Source organism: Otolemur garnettii, unplaced genomic scaffold (genome assembly GCF_000181295.1).
Source record: "Otolemur garnettii isolate 467f Iridium unplaced genomic scaffold, OtoGar3 scaffold00062, whole genome shotgun sequence".
In the NCBI taxonomy this organism is placed as follows: domain Eukaryota; kingdom Metazoa; phylum Chordata; class Mammalia; order Primates; family Galagidae; genus Otolemur; species Otolemur garnettii.
The window spans coordinates 791,362-808,862 of record NW_003852457.1 but is presented as its reverse complement, the minus strand read 5'-3'; the positions used below and the strand labels follow the sequence as shown (position 1 = coordinate 808,862).

The window sequence follows — 17,501 nt, the reverse complement described above, 5'->3', positions numbered from 1 at the left end:
GCTACGGCACTCGACTGAGGGTGACATAATGAGACTCTTGTCTCAAAAAAAAAAGAAAAGACTATTTTCAGGATCAACATGAATGTTCTGATGAAGGGACAAATCACAGAGAATGTGGAGTAAGGCCCTTTATATCTGACCAAGACACCTGCTACACAAGCTTTACAGGAGAGGAACACTTACAGTGGACCTTGAATTAGGATTTCACCTGGAGGAGGGGATGTAAGGATAAGGCACTCCAGGCAGAAGGAATAACACCAGGAAAGGTAAAGGTGAAGTGGAGGGGAGTGCCATACACATTAAAAAGAGTAATTTTAAAATCTGAATAACGTAGTTTAAGCAAGTAGTATAGGATGAGGCACCACAGTAACCACAGAGAAGGAAGATGATGACTACCCTGGAGCAGGCAGGGACAGACCAGACATCAAAGCAGCAGCCACAGAAAGTGAAGGACCAAATTTCCAAGCCTTGAGACAAGTCAGGATGGAGATCAGATTCCAGAATGAAGAGAGAAAATAGAACTGCCCAGACTGGGAGCCAGATGCATATGCTGTTTGATGTCATTCTCATTAAAGGAAAAAATGAGATGGTGAGAGGAGAAAGAGAGAGAGGAAAGAGACAGAGAGGAGGAAACAGATATCTCCTTGTGAGGGACAAAAAGACAGCAAAGGGGGACAAGGGCAGAGTGATAGAAGGAGCCGGCAAATCAGAACAGTGGACCATTAACGGAAGTCACGTCTAGAAGCTGGACCACAGGAGATGTCAAAAACTGTCTGTCAAATGAGCCAAAAGGAATGTGATGAGGAGCTGGTCAGGTTAAGGAAGGCAAATCAATCTAAATATTTTGAAGAGATAAAATTAACTTTATTTTGTATATTATATGAAATATAAATTTACAAAACTTTAAGAAGTACTCACCAAACATCCACACGTCACTTGCTGAGGTAAAACGTCGAAAATTGATTGATTCTGGAGCCATCCACTTAATGGGCAATTTTCCTTTGGAAGCTAGATTAATTTTAGGAAATAAAATTTCCATGTTATCTCCTTAAGAATCCAACAGAGCTAGTGAGATTTTCAGCATCAAAATAAAATGCTTCAACCATCTGACCCCTTGGAACTTCCATTTCTTTGGAAGAACTACCTTCTGTTTCCTTGATGTTTTCTGGTTATTTGGGGGTGAGAAGGAGCAGAGAAACTATGATGCCCCTCCCCACAGAGAAGCCAGGATCAGAGGAGACGCATCTCCTGGTCTACCAGAGGTGTTAGCGTGGGGCTCTCTTCTGTAAGGTTTCTCAACTTACTGAGCAGATCCTCTTCTACAGGCCAGAGCCCTTGCTCTACAAATGTTCTGTTAATAATAAGAGATAGTTGATTCTCCCTGGCAGCCATTATGCTCCACAAAGTCACTGAAAGCATGGAACCCTGCTCCTAAGAGAAGTAAGTAAACCACACACATATTCCACCTAAATCATAATGTTAAATGCTAAAACAACTCATTCCGGTGGGTTCTATTTACTCTGGAAAATGTGTTAAGTGATTTGCGTGAGGCCACCCCACCAACAGGACAGGCATCAGAATTGTGATCCAGCTGGCCCCCACTGGCTCTGTGCTGCCCCTCCTAGTCCAGCTGGGACAGCAGGGACAGTGCTGCCTGTTGAAGGTCAATTGGGAATGGGTGTTTGGGGGAGACTTTGATATTTTGCTGCTCTGTGCAGCACACTGTGTACTGATTTAGGGGGTCAGAAACGAATTTTATCCACTAGGTGAGTGCACAAATACAGACCCCCACAGATAATCTAGATCAACTGTACATTTACCAGCATGGGGGTGACAGGAAGAGACAAAGGGATAAGAAAAATCATTTCAGGGAAGCCTGAAACCAACTTTCTTTCTGGACCTAAAAAGTCTTTTTATGCCACAAAGGCAAACAATGCCCAGCTTAGTAAGATGTCTAATCAGTACTTTTCATCAAGGAATTCTCATTCTAAAAGGTAGACACAGAAGTGTACTCAAAGCTGGTATGGGGTATAATGGAGATTCTGAATACAAGCCAGCTATTCCAGAAGTAGAAAGGAAATAGGGACAAGAGCACATGGCCAGGGAGGCTGTGAGAGAGGACAGGACCCTGACGGAGTAGGCAGGGGGCAGCGCACAGGCACCTGGGCAGGGGTAGCTGGGCTCTGCCTGCCTGTTAAGGGCCTGGACTGTAAGCAATGAGGTGCCTTTGCAGACTATTAAGGAATTTTCCGAAAGAAGAATCCCTTAAGTTTTAGCGGTTGCTTTTCCATAGCCTTATACTTATTAACCTTTCTGAGATGATAGTTATGGTATATAGTATCCAATATAAGAGAATAGATTTGCATGTAAAATTCTGGGCTCATTTTGCAGCAATATAAATATCAAACTGAGAAAAAAACTGGCTTGCCTCTGTAAAATGGTAGTAATAATCAGTACATATACTAATAACATGATATGGATTTATTAAGCCAAACCTTAGTTGAAATTCTAGGAATATGAAAACATTAATAAAAATATTTGCTCAATAATAATATGAAGAACCAATTCAGTATGATTCCAAGATTAGGAAAAACAAAGAAAATGCACATGCGCTAGATTTCAGTTAAAAAACTAACAGATCAAAATTGATGGTGTGAGCAGACTGGCCATTTTCCAGTCAGACCCCTCTTGCAGGAGCACTCAATGTGCCAACACTGTCCACTGCAGCACGCCTGACTGCTGGCTGTACAACATCTAGGTTGACTCCAGTTTTTGGCTATCACAAGTGAAGGTGCAATGAACATTTTAGTGCAGGTTCAGTGCAGACATAACTTTTCATTCCATGGAGAAAGGCCCAGGAGTGTAACTGCTGGGTCACATGGTAGCTATATGCTTGATTTTTTAAGAATTAGCCAAATGCTTTTCCAGAATGGTTCTACCATTTTACATTCCCACCAGCAATTTATGAATAATTTAGCTTCTCTGCATCTTTGCCAACACTGATACAGCCACTATGTTTTATACTAGTTCTGACAGATGGGCAGTGTTATCTTGTTGTGGTTTTAATTTTCATTTCCCTAGTAGATAAAGGCATGAACATCTACCTCTTCCCAGGCTTAAGTGTCATCGATCTCCTCTTTGGAGCAGTCTCTCTATCTCTGTCCCATTTTCTAGCTGCATTTGTCTCTTTTCCCCACTGAGTTTTGAGAGTTACCATTTCTTTGTCAGACATGTTATTGGCACATTCTCCTACTCCATAGCTTCTCTTTCATCTTTTCAACAGTCTTTTGCAAAACAAAAATCTCTAGTTTTGATGAGGTTTAATTTATCAATATTTTCCCTTTTATGGATCCTTGTTTTTGGTATCAAATAAGGACCTTTTGCTTAGGCCTAGATCCCCAAGATTTACTCTTGTGTTTTTTTCTGTAAGTTTGTAATTGAGTCTAATCCATTTTGAGTTAATGTGAAGCAAAGTGTAACTTGAGGTTCATTTTTTTTTTTTTTTTTTTGCCTAAGGATGTCCACCTGCTCCAGCATAATTACTGAAAAGGCTGTCCTGCCTCCACTGAAGTAACTTTAAATTTCTGTCAAAAGTCATTTGAGCTTATTAAAATATACTTCTTTTAGGAATACAAATACATTAAAGTTTCTGTACCTCTTTCTTAGTTATTGCTCTGATTTCTTACCTTTGTAGTAAGTACTGTCTTCCATATATCGGGACAATCCAAAGTCTCCTAATTTGACACAATCATTTGAGGACACCAAAACATTCCGAGCAGCAATGTCCCTAATAAAGAAGAATCAGGACTTATAAATCTTAGCACACGAAAAACAAACCCACAAACTCATCTAACTCATATAATGACATACTGACAGATTCTTTGAAAGGCAGTTTGTATACAATGACTTATTATATGTTTTATACATATATAAATTTAGTTTATGGATATTCCTTCTGGCAGATATTTACTCATCAATATGATTATTAATTTGATTGGTGGTGACACATATTCTCAAATAAGGACATCCCTTATTAGTTTTCTTCAGCTGGTATTACCCACTGCATTAACTGACAACACACAACTGGAGTCTGTAATCTTACAATCACTGAAGAGACCTCATTAAATAAAAGCTATCTTCTGAAAACTTGTAAATGATTTTGCTGATGCAATTTTTGTTTCTTTAATACCTGATAACAAAACACTAACTCTAATATAATATGTGGCAAATCAGTTGTGAGGGCTTTCATGTGTGCCCAAGAGATTTGGGTCATAGACAGAAATTCCACAGAATGCCATAGTCATTCTTAAGACTGTGGTATCCTGGAAAGTCCTTTGTTAGGGATTCTTTCCACCTGTACGCTGCTCCAGTGCCAACTGAAGGCTCTCAATATTATGCATGTAAAAAATAAATGACCGGAAATTATCACAACATGATTCAAACGCCCCATGTGCGAAAATCCTTTAACTATTTGTATTAACATGCAATGGCAATTCATCACATAGAACATAGTACATCATGACTTTCTAGTAACCCTGTGCAAAAGATTCCAATGGTACAAGAGGGTCAATGGGGTCCCATAAACAACTCTTCCTTTCCTGTTTCTCAACTACCTTTACTCAGGAGGCAACTTAACAGCTTTATGATTATATCTTACCTGTGCACAAATCTTTTGCTCTCTAGATATGCAAGGGCTGTACTAAGCTGATAGGCATACAGAATCAAAGACGCCAGGTCCAAACTGTATTTCCTTACTTGCAAAAATGACCTCAGCTTTTGGAACGATGGTCAAGATAAAAAGAAAAAGAATTAGTAACAGAGAATAGAAATCAGTAACAACAAAGATACATTCAACAACAATCCTTAACATTTCCGAATACATTTTAAATAATATGAAGATGGCTTCAATTCTCCACTAATTAAAAAAAAAAGCATAATGAATGAGACATTTTAATTCAGGAATTACAGTTAATCATTCATTTTCTGAATTCCTATTTTAAAATTAAAATACTTTTGACTAGAGAAAAATTCCTAAAAATACAGAAAAATAGGTGTCAAGGGAATGAATAAAAGCACAGTAAAAATTATTGTTAAAAAATAAAAAAACAGTTGGAGAACAACAACCACAAAAAATGATCCAGTACTATTCTAACAAGTCTAAAAGACCTCCACGTCAAACTGTATGTATCTCTGGGAAGGTCTGAGGATCGTGCAGTGAGGAGGAAGGAACCTCCTCCTCCAGGAAGTCTGGGATGCAAAAGGACAAGATGGGCACATGCTGGGTCATTGAGCCCACTGACACTATTAAAATTCAGTTAAATGTTAACATGACAAAGAAAGGTTGATAAATATTACACCCCAATTCTACACATAAGTGAAAGAAAAACATCTAGCTACAGTTTTTAAGCCAGAAGAATAGGCAAAGTCTCCAAAACCAAACGCAGAAAAGTACTGTGAACAAAAAATATAAAGAAATAATCCATTTGATTTAGGAATTTAGGGCAGAGGAGGAAGAGCTGCTTTAGCTGATAAAAACGGTGCTGGCCCCAGCTGCCCAACCTGGAGTGTCTGTCAGCAGTCCTTGTTTGGGGCACTAGAACCTGTATTTCTAGCACGTTTCCAGGTGGTTACTGAGGGTGATGCGCTGATTAAAGAGTTTCTGAACTCTGGAGAAAGTCAACAGCTGGTCACACTTCATTACCTTTTTTTTTTTTTTTGAAATAAAGACACAGGTCTGTCACCCAGGCTGGAGTGTAATAGCACGATTATGACTCACTGCAGCCTCGAACTCCTGGGTTCAAGTGATCATCCTGCCTTAGCCTCCATAGCTGCCAGGATTATAGGTGTGAGCCACAGCACCCAGCTTTTGTTACCTACATTTTTCAAAGAACCTATGAGTAGTATCAATTAATCTAAAAGACACTGCAAAGCGAAGTCTCAAAAAGATTAGGGAAATGGCCAGGTGCTGTGGCTCATGCCTGTAGTCCTAGCACTCTAGGAAGCCAGGGCAAGTGAATGGCTTAAGGTCAAGAGTCTGAGACCAGCCTGAACAAGATCCCATCTCTTCTAAAAACAGAAAAACTAGCCAAATGGGGTGGTGGGCACTTGTACTCCCAGCTACTTGGGAGGCTAAGGCAGGAGGATCACTTGAGCCTAAGAGTTTGAGGTTGTTGTGAGCTAGGCTAATGCCACAGCACTCTATCTAGGGCAACAGAGTGAGACTCCATCTGGGGTGGAGGGGTGGAATTAAGGAAATGTTAGATTTATAGCATTGATTTAGTCAAACTCCATTAACATTGCTTCTTTCATCCTTAAATCACTGGGCCAGCTCTTTGGGCAATGGCAACAAAGGGAAAAGAACAACAACTTGGTCACATGCTGTTGTTATCAGTCCTAACAAAACATTTGGTTGGGAAACATAAACTGTTGCCAATATTGTGTGAGGGGATTATTTGGGACTTTATTTATTTTTATTTTTTTGAGACAGAACTCACTCTGTTGCCCTGGGTGGAGTGCAACGGCGTCATAGCTCACAGCAACCTCAAACTCTTGGGCTCAGGGGATTTTCTTGCCTCAGCCTCCTGAAAAGCTGGGACTATAGGTACCCACAATGATGCTGGCTGTTTTTTTCCAATTTTAATAGAGACAAAGACTCTCGATCTTAATGAGGTATGGCTTGAACTCCTAAGCTTGAGCGATCCACCTCAGCCTCCCAGAGTGCTAGGATTATAGGCATGAGCCTGCTAGGCCTATTTGGGACTTTAATGATGAAGATATTTGTACTTATATTCTTCACACCAAAAGCAAAACACACATCCTAAATCAGAACTTGCCTGAATATCCAAGATATAAACTACACACTACTTTCCTTTCTTACTTCCTTTCCAGTCTTACTCTGTCACCTTGAGTAGAGTGCTGTTGCAGCATAGCTCACAGCAACCTCAAACTCTTGGGCTCAGGTGATCCTCTTGCATCAGCCTCTTGAGTAGTTGAGAATACAGGAATCTGCTACAACATCTGGTTAGTTTTTCTATTTTTTAAAGATGGGGGTTTCCCTCTTGTTCAGGCTGGTCTCAAACTCCTGAGCTCAAACAAACTTCTTGCCTCAGCCTCCCAAAGCCACTTCCATTTCTTAAGCAAAAGATATCAAACACTAAGTGTAGACTGCACCCTTATAAGACTACTGTTAAATCATTGTGAGTAGGCAGAAGGTCCCATTTGGGGATCGCAGTACCTCTCCAAGTGTGCACAGCTCCATAATAATCCAGACGGGGTTCTCTGTGATGACTCCAATCAACTTCACAATATGAGGGTGGTCAAACTGACGCATTGTTACTACGAGGGGAAAAAAAAATGTCTGCAGTTATTCTTTTGAAAATGTCCAGTTGGCTCGGCGCCTATAGCTCAACTGGCTAAGGCGCCAGCCACATACACGTAAGGTGGCGGGTTCGAATCCCCAGCCCGGACCCGCCAAAACAACAATGACGGCTGCGACCAAAAAATAGCCAGGCGTTGTGGCGGGCGCCTGTGGTCCCAGCTACTTGGGAGGCAGAGGCAGGAGACTCGCTTGAGCCCAGGAGTTGGAGGTTGCTATGAGCTGTAATGCCATGCACTCTACCCGGGGGACAGCTTGAGGCTCTGTCTCAAAAAAAAAATAAAAAATAAAAAAATAAAAAAACAGAAAATGTCCAGTTTTTCTGAAGATTAGTTCAATTAAGACATAAAGTTGGCAATATGGCAATTTTAAACTCAGTTCCACAGGTCAGTTCACTTTACAAGTGGGCACAAATTGGTACAAAAAGGAGCATCCCATCATGGGGTATAAGGTAACCACCGTAGTAAACTCATTACCAATGTTTCAGGGGAAAATATACTACGAATAAAGGGTTACGAAAACCCTGTCTCTGGCCGGCATTCTCCTTTTCTTTGGGATGCCACGCCATTCTCCAGCTATTTGTCTCTCTCTCCACCCCATCTTTCCTTCTCTCACTCTCTGCTGGCTTCTATTTCTCATCTCCTCCCCCACTCTCTTTTGTTCCTCTAATATAAACTTACACTTTTACATTAAAAAAGAAAAGAAAGGAAAACCCTTTCTTTTTTTTCATGGACAAATTTGCCTTGGACTAACCTAGGTTTTCCTCTGGAAATCTGATAAAGTTTGAATGTGTAATTCATTTATTAGGCGACACTACAGCAAAAATTACTCTTGACCAGTCAACTGCTGGAAGAGGAGGTAGAATGAGACTATAAACACCTGCAGGGAGCCATAGCTAGGTGTTTCCACGTTCCTTGCAGGGCCCTGGAAGCCACTCCCATGGGGCTACCACAGAGGACTTCTATCTTGGGTAAAAGTGGTTCCGGCGTCCACACCTTGGCCTTGTCCCTTGCACGTAAGAGACTGCTTTCAGAGCTCTAAAGATGACTAGTGCCTAATAGGAAAAAGTCTACTCAAAACACAAAAGAAAGACAACTAGTCCCTAAATAGCTGTGAGGACTTTCACTCCGCCTTGCTGGCTTGCTTTGCTTCTGGTCCTGTCCCAATCTCAAAGAGTCTTGTGCCACATCGTGGCTTGTGGCAGTCATGTGAGTCTGATTGTCTAATTGAGGCCAAATGACCAAGAGGGCACAGCACATGTACATAAACTCCTATGAGTGGTACATATTTTTAAGCGTGTATTTATAATTTCTAATATCAGGGCTAAGAAGGTCACTTGTATAGTTTACTAGGATATAACATAGGATGACCTTTACAGTTGGTTCAAAATTGGAAATAACTCTAAAGGTGACCTAATCCAGTGACTCCAAAGACACCTGGTTTTCACTGACTATTAAAATGAGAAAATTATTTTATTTTATTTTTTGCAGTTTTTGGCTGGGGCTGGGTTTGAACCCACCACCTCTGGCATGCAGGGCTGGCGCCCTACTCCTTTGAGCCACAGGTGCTGCCCAATGGGAAAAGTATTTTATGATGCCAAGTAACAATATTAGAGTAATAGCAGCAGTAATTATCTTTTAGTATTACCAACATGTTATAAAATAGCTAGTGTCTGAGTATTGCTAGGAAAAATTATAAAAGATTTTGAAATGGGCAAGAACATTATTAGTGGGTATTCTGTCTAGCTCATTCAATTATGACTTCTAATCTGTGGGAAACTGATAATAATGTACACAACTGTTCATAAAAATGCAACTTAGTTGGGTATGGAGAAATAAAATTAAAATTTTGCACATATTTTAAAATTCATTTTAAAATTCCTTATTCCCTATATGTGTGTGGTTCTTGGAATTATCTCCTGAATCGTCTTACTGTTACCTCATTAATTAGTAATTGCTGTAGTGTCTCTTCTATCCCATTTTTATGCCTGCTCTGTTAGGAAAAAATTGTGTAAATTCACTTCTAAATGACAGCCTTTTAGAAATCTGAAGACCACATTCATATTCTCTTTTATGTCTTCTCTAGATAAAACAACATATTTCTTTCCCTTTTTTTTTTTTTTGGTAGAGACAGAGTCCCACTTTATCGCCCCTGGTAGAGTGCTATAGTGTCACAGCTCACAGCAATTTCCAACTCCTGGGCTTAGGTGATTCTCTTGCCTCAGCCTCCTGAGTGGATTTGAGACTACACCCGCCCACCATAAGGCCTGGCTATTTTTTTGTTGCAGTTTGGGGAAGGCCAGGTTCGAACGTGCCACCACTGGTATATGGGGCCGGTGTCCTACCCACTGAGCCACAGGCACCACCCAATTTCAATGATTTCTTAGAACAGTGACTCCCCAACCTGTTTGGCACAAGGGACTGGTTTCGTGGATTTTTCCATGGATTGGGAGTGGGGAAGGATAGCTGAGATGATTCAAGCGCATTACATTCACCTCAGATTATTAGGCAGCAGGTTCTTATTAGGAGCCTCAATTGAGAGCCCTCCAAGTGCAGTTTACAGCAGGGGTCAGGCTCCGAGGAGAATCTAATGGTGCTGCTTATCTGACCAGAGGCAGAACTCAGGTAGCAACATAAATACAGATCAAGTTTCCAAGTTTCGGTCTCTCCACTGCTATTCAGCTCCTGCTGTGTGGCCTGGTTCCCACTAGACCACGATTGGTCCTGGTCTGTGGCCTGGGCTGGGGACCATGGTCTTAGAGGAAATGTTTTCAAGCTGCCTCACTACTGAAGTTACTTGTCACTGACCGAGATCTACATCAGTGGCATCCACAGTACAGAGCCCACTATGGAACTGTACCTGGAGCTGGGTAAGCCTGTACAGACAGGGCCTCTCACAGCTCTTATTCTGGACACCATCTATCCCATCAACATACCCAAAGATCATATTCATTGCTTGTAAAGTCACCTCACTTTCACTTGGGATGACTAATGTTTTTTTATCTTCCAATTTTCCCATCTATACCAAGAATAAGACCTAACAGTTTTAAAAAAATAAATATATTTTTAAAACAACATATAATATAAAGACCTGGTTTATATTCAAAATGTATCATCATCAAATTTCTGATGATTAAGTCCGTTGCTTAAGGACACTGGACTATTTCTGGATAAACATGCCGGTGTCCAGTGTATTTACTGAGACTGTGGCTTCAATTGCTATCAGTGATTATTTACTATCTCTTCTTATCCTCACATGTAATTATCAAGGCTTTTGTATTTCCTCTGAAGTAATTACTAAAAATAGAAATAGCACAAGGCTGAACTGAAAGGAGAGGAGAGTTTTGTGGTCACTAGGAAACTCTATCCATAATTTTTGGGATTTTGATAGAACAAAAAACATCAATAGGTAGAGTAATATAACTACTACTTATATTTCCATCTAGGGGCAGAAGGGTAAAGTCCAGGAGTTATTGCTACTTTTGCAAATGAAGTTTTACTGGAACACACTCTTGCTCATCTCTTTTTGTATTGCCTGTGGGTGTTTTCATAGCATAATAACAGAGCTGAAAAGATGGGACAGAGATGGTATGGCCTTTAGAGCCTAAAATGGTTACTATCTGGCCCTTTACAATGGTTCTCAACCTTCCTAATGCCTCCTAATGCTGCGACCCTTTAATTCAGTTCCTCATGTTGTGGTGACCCCAAACCATAAAATTATTTTTGTTAATACTTTGTAACTGTAATTTTGCTACTGTTATGAATCATAATGTAAATATCTGATATACAGGATATACTTTCATTGTTACAAAGGGGTTGTGACCCACAGGTTGAGAACCCCACTGCTATAGAAGCTTAGACAAATTACATCTATTACATTTCCCTGAATAATTACTGAGTAACCCTTTCTTCTTTTTTTTTAAACAGTTGATCTTTTTTTTTTTTTTTCAGCTTTTTTGGGCAGGGCCCAGTTTGAATCTGCCACCTCCTGCATATGGTGCCAGTGCCCTACTCCTTGAGCCACAGGTGCCACCCTGAGTAACCCTTTCAAAGAAGAAGGAAAAGTTAATCTGACGTGACAACAATAAAACTATACAATTGATTTTCATAATGATGATTCCAAAATCCTACAAAATCACAATACAGCAACCATTCAGAATAATTTTAGAAAAAGATAACCAATTAAAAAAATTTATAGTTTTGAAAATATAAAACGCATAAGAATACCAGGAAAGGTAAGACAAGGTGTTGAGTCAGAAAGAGTGAGGTGCTCTGTTTTATTGGCCTAGGCACTCTGTAAAAATAACCTATTTGAGTGAGAAGACACTGGCCGAGGCTTTTCTTGTACTCAAGTCAGAGATTCAGGATTAGGATGAAGGATGCACTTAGACTTAACTGATGAAGTCACAATAGTATTTACTCTATGACTCATTCATCTGTTGGACCAGTAGGTGGTGAATACTTACTAAAATGCACAGTAGAAGGCATTCATTTCATGCACATGTAATGAAGGACACCAGACTCAGTCACACGACAAACATCTACTGGGTGCCTTCTAGGTGTTAAGTACTGAGCTGGGCACTGGCATGGGGTGGTGAGCTAGACAGACATGGTCCTTGTCCCCATGGAGCTTAAAGCCTAGAGGGAGAGACTTGTAATCATTTGCAAACAACATATATTTAATTACAAACACATAGGAATGAAAAGAATGTGGTCCTGTGTGACAAAGAACACTGAAGGGAGACCTACTTCAAGGATGGTGGTCAGGAAAGCGTTTAAGCTGGGACCTAGAGGAGACGGGCCAAGCCGCAGGAAAGGAGGAAGGAAGAGGAATACCACAATCTGTGGGAAGGAAGGAAAGAACTTGAAGTACTAGATGGACAAGATCCTTGCTCTCCAAGAGTATACATTCAGGAGAGAAGACCTAGTCATGCTTAGCTCACACAGAGCAGCTTCATCAAGGGAGACACAAACTGAGAGCTGGGGATGGAGGTGGAGACTTTACACTTCCAGGTAAAGTCACCTAGCAAGCCATCAGAAGGCTCCTCCTCCGAGGTTTCCTTCTGATTCTGCAGCAGGACTAGGGAGTGGTCACAATTCTTACTCCTTCCCTAGTCTGTGAGCTCCATTAGGGCAGGGACTGTGTTTGTCTTGTTCACTTCAGTGTTCCCAGGGCCTGGCAGTATCTGGACTATGATCATTTATACATCTGCACCAATTCTAGTGCAGAGATATTTAATGGTACAGGTACCAAAAAATAAAGGGAAAGTAAATCAAACTACGTTACACTTAAAACATTATGATTTACCGAAAAAAATCTGTAGCTAGATGCCTGTACAAATTTAGAAATTAACTTGCAGGGTAACAGAATAAACACAGTTGTCGCATAAAAGTCAAAACATTATCTTTCTTACTTCTTCAGAGACAGTTTGGATTTCACAGATAGAAAGTCAAACGGAGTTCCACAGAAATTTCTAGAAACTTACAGGCTTCTTGAAGGAATTTCTCTCTCACGCTGTCCGAAGTACAGTTTTTACAAGTTTTAATTGCAACCGCCAAAGCTGGATTCTCCTGTGTTAGGGAAATTATAGAATCACACACACATGCAAAAAGGTTCATTATATTAATTAATGGCACATTCATGAAAAGCTGTTTGGGAATAATATGGATCATAGACTAGGTAGAATTAGAAATGTAAAATCTAAATAATGAGAGGAATCCTTAAAATAAAAACACTCTGAGTAAAATCCCTGGAGAAAGCCCAGCATGCATGGGAAATGCTGCAGGCAATTCATCCATAAATGCTTATTGATTATCTGCTACGTGGCAGGCACTATTCTAGGTGCTTGGGATATACCAGGGAGCAACAGAGGCAGCAGTCCCTGTTCCTGTCAAGCTTACATGCCAGTAAGGAACAAAGATAGCAAACACTGGGTCAGGGACGGAGTCTGTTAGAGTTAACAGTGAAAACACCCAGGAGCAAGTGCAGGCCAGCAGGGAGGTGCCACAGGGTGGGTGTGGGGAGAGGAGAAGAGGGAGGGGACAAGAGGGGCCAGACCACATGGGATCTTCTCTTGGCCAATATAAAGTGTGGCTTTTACTCTAAGTGAAACGGAGAGCCAAGGTCTGGGTGGAGGAGCTGTGGTGCTGAGGAACAGCTATAGGGAGGAAAGGTTAGGCACAGGAAGCCTAGAGGTAGCTACCACAGTAACCCAGGTGACAGATGGCAGTGGCAGGTACCAGTGTGATAGCCGTGGAGAAGGGTGGAGATTACAGACAGACTCCAAAGCTAGGGCAAAGGGAGCTCCTGAGGGAATGGGTGTGAGTGAGTCAAGCAGATGTTTATGGCCACAGAAATCATCAAGACAGAAAAGATCAGAGGTTCAAGCTTGAGATGTCCGTAAGATGGCAAGGCCTCCGAGGTGGAGTGAGCAGCAGGATACGATAGAGAAGTTTGTGGGGGAAAGAAACATGGAATTAGTCCTGTTTGTGCAATTAGATGATGTTACCAAGGGAGACAGAGGCCCACAGGGTGTGCTCTACAGCTCTACAACGTGAAGAGGTCACGAGAAGAGTAGAAAATGGTCAAGGAACTAAGATAAAGTGACCAGATTTTAACATTGGTAAAGCGGGACAACATTGACAGAGGGGGTGGGGGCGGGGCCTGACAACAATGCAAACTTTGATAAGCAGTTCTCGATAATCACTTCTCAACAATTATTTATTATTACAGTTTAACATTATAAAATTAACAAAAATAATATAGAACTCATATCCTGGCGAAATAGCCACATGGCAGCTGAAAACCATATATTCCCTTCCTGTTAGCCCACCCGTCTGTGCATTCTTCCCCCAAATTGGGACTATTGTAAAATGCCTCGGGACGCGGGACAAATTGTTAAAAATTGGGACTGTCTTGCCAAAAGCAGGACGTCTGGTCACCTTAAACTAAGACCATGTGACCCACAAGACAGAGAAAAGCCAAGAAATTGTGTTGCCTTGGAAGCCAAAAGTTTTATCTTTGCTCAAGTAAGTTCAATAAATAGAGTTGAAGAAACACCAGAAATCAGAGGCCAAATCAAGAGAATACTGTGGATGAAGATCTAGATAGCAAACTGTATGTGCTTATGTCCCTGCCTTTATCTAGAATCATCTATTCACTGTGTTTCATGCTGTGTATGTTTGTAAGGTGCTCAACACTCTAAGCCAGGGGTGTCCAGCTGACTTCATGAGGACTATTTTTGCTCATCTGTGGTGTGAGATATCATGAAAAGTATGCATGGACTTTTTGCTCATCAGTTTTTGTTAATGTTTGTGTATTTAGGGAGTGACCCAAGATTAACTCTTATTTTTCCTCTGTGTGCTGAAAAAAAAAAAGGTTGGACACCCCACTTTGACAGTGCCCAAAGGGTTCAAGTACCATTTACATGTTGACTTTAAAATTGTATCTCTAGTCTTGACCTTTTCTTTAAGCTCTGACTCACCTATCCAATTTATCGTATGAAAGGTTTTCTTACCCCAATGCCCCACACAGTCCCGTGGTGGCCTTCCTGCTTCCTGGCCTTCCTCCTTTTCACTTTCCTCTCCACCCACCACTCTGCAGCCACACTGGCTTCCTGAGAGCCTTCACAGTGGCTGTCCACTCTGCCTAGCTTGAAAGATGTGCAAACACATCATCACCTTGTGGACGAGCCCAGACTTCTTGTGCCCATATACTGTTTTTCTCAAAGCACTCACTTCCTTCTTGGTATCTGGTGTATTTGTTTCTGCTTGACACCCTGTGTCTCAGGTAGAACTTAAATTCTGTAAGAGCAGGAACTTCATCCGTTTTCTCTACTCTGACATGTCTACCATCTAGACAGTAGCTATTACAAGATCAATAAATAATTGCTGAAAGAATTAAATTTTAAGTAAAGTAACCAATGGTAGGTCCTTGCCCATGAAACTTACTGAGTTACATTTTGACCAGTTATTAAGAATCCTTGATAAAATATATTACTTGATTTTATAGAGCTCTAGAGTATAATCTGGAATAGAAACCTAGAGAAAAGATTGTTTGCACTATAAAATTAGATGTTCACATTAAAAACAAAGCTAAAAAGTACTTATACATAATATACATGAGAAAAATATTCAACAAAATAGAATTCCTGGGGATTAGGATTCTTTTGACAAATATTTAGTCAACACTAGACTCTGGATATTAAAAAAAACTTGTATTTTCACAGCTAAAATGGATTATTTATTTCAAAAGTGAATGAATAAAGTCCACCAACCCAGCCATTCAGCTGCGTGACCTGAGAAGTCACTGCACTCCACAACCATTGGAATGCTTATCAGGAACAGAGACAGTTCAATCTAATAATTCAGAATCAAAAATCACCTTTCTATGTCTCACACTGAGGCAGAAGCAAATACAAATTTAAGTCTTTTCACTAAATTTACATCTAGAGCCCTTTATACTGCATCTTGCCTCAAAGAGCAGTTAAGAGAATGAAGAACATAAACAACAGATAAAGTAAAAAACAACAAACGGAAAAAGGAGTAAACACCTAAAAATATGTAATAATTTAAATAATTCCATAAGCACAAGAGCAAAGGCTTTCAAAACTGAACTTCTAGATTCACAGTCCAGAGTACTCACTATTATACATTTACCATGAAACTCTTAAAAATTGAACTTCTAATTCGCTTAGCTCATTGGTAGCAATTATCTATCATTGTGATTAAAAAAAAGGTTGCAACTTTTGGTTATAGAAGTGATGCTGAGTGTATTGCTAATGCATGTACTAAAATTGCAAAAAAATTGGTGGACATGGAGTTACTAAGGAAAAACTGCCATTTGTGGTTTCTACAGCAGAGCCTTAAAAAAAAAGAGTCAATTTTCTGTGTTATTATTACTTTATGAGTCATCTCTGTATGTCCATTGTTATTATACAATTTTATATTTATACTTATATTATACAAGTTTAAAAACTTTCTTTTTTTTTTTTTGACAGTCTTGCTTTGTCACCCGAGGCAGTGCCATGGTATCATAGCTCTCAGCAACCTCACACTATTGGGCTCAAGCAGATTGTGTTGTGTCAGCCTCCTCAGTAGCTGGGCCTATAGGTGCCTGGAGACGGAGTCTTGCTCTAGTTTAGACTTGTCTTGAACTTGTGAACTCAGGTGATCCACCTGCTTCGGCCTCCCAGAGTGCTGGGATTACAGGTGTAAGCCACTGTGCCAGGCCAAAAACCTGTTTCTTGAGCAAATTACAATCATGCCATGGTCAATGACAGAACATACATACTACGGTGGTCCCATAATAATAGAAGTAAAAAATTCCTGTTGCCTAGTAACACAGTAGCTCTTGTATTACTCATGTGTTTGTGGTAATGCCTACTGTGCTGCCAGTTGTGTAAAAGTATGGCACACAAAATTATGTACAGCAATACTTGATAATGGTAATAGTAATGATGATGTTAGTGGTTTTTTATCATTACTACAGAGAGTATTCCTACTTATTAAAAAAAAAAAAGGTAACTGTAAAGCAGCCCCGGGAAGGCCTTCCAGGCAGGTATCCAGAAGAAGGCATAGTGATCAGGAGATGAGGGCTCTGTGTGGGTTACTGCCCCTGAAGATGTCCCAGTGGGACAGAGTGATACTGACATTCTTGACCCTGTGTGGGCCTGGCCTACGGTATGTGTTTGTGTCTTAATTTTGACAAAAAAGTTTGAAAAGTAAAAATAAGTGAAAAAAATTAAAAATCAAAAAAAGCTTACAGAGTAAGGATATAAAGAAAAGTGAGTCAAAAAGTTAGAAAGAATAATGTATAAAGTAAAAAGGATTATAGAAAGCTTAAGTTAATTTAGTACTGAAGAAAGAAAATAAAAAAATTAGTGTTGCAGCTCAAAGAAACAGGGTGTTGGCCTCTTTTACCAGAGGTAGTGGATTCAAACCCAGCCTGGACCAAAAACTGCAAAAAAAAAAAAAAGAGTGGCCTAAGTGTACCATGTCTGTAGTCTGCAGTATGCAGAGCGCGGCATAAGTGTATCATGTCTATAGTACGCGGTATGCAGAGCGCGGCCTAAGCGTACCGTGTCTGTAGTCTGCGGTATGCAGAGCGCGGCCTAAGCGTACCGTGT

At 40.4% G+C, this 17,501-nt stretch overlaps 1 protein-coding gene across 8 annotated transcripts in view; it reads right to left on the bottom strand.

The window, feature by feature from the left end:
• The window catches only part of PTK2 (protein tyrosine kinase 2), a 325,228-nt gene that overhangs the window by 87,233 nt on the left and 220,494 nt on the right, over positions 1–17,501 (bottom strand). For all 8 annotated transcript variants that reach the window (XM_023514953.1, XM_023514950.1, XM_012807025.2 and 5 more), the window contains 5 exons: positions 12,861–12,945; positions 7,235–7,335; positions 4,658–4,773; positions 3,687–3,787; positions 919–1,008 (listed from right to left, as the gene is read on the bottom strand). In XM_023514953.1, coding sequence (XP_023370721.1) covers positions 919–1,008; positions 3,687–3,787; positions 4,658–4,773; positions 7,235–7,335; positions 12,861–12,945 — 493 coding nt within the window. The remainder of the gene's footprint in view (positions 1–918; positions 1,009–3,686; positions 3,788–4,657; positions 4,774–7,234; positions 7,336–12,860; positions 12,946–17,501) is intronic.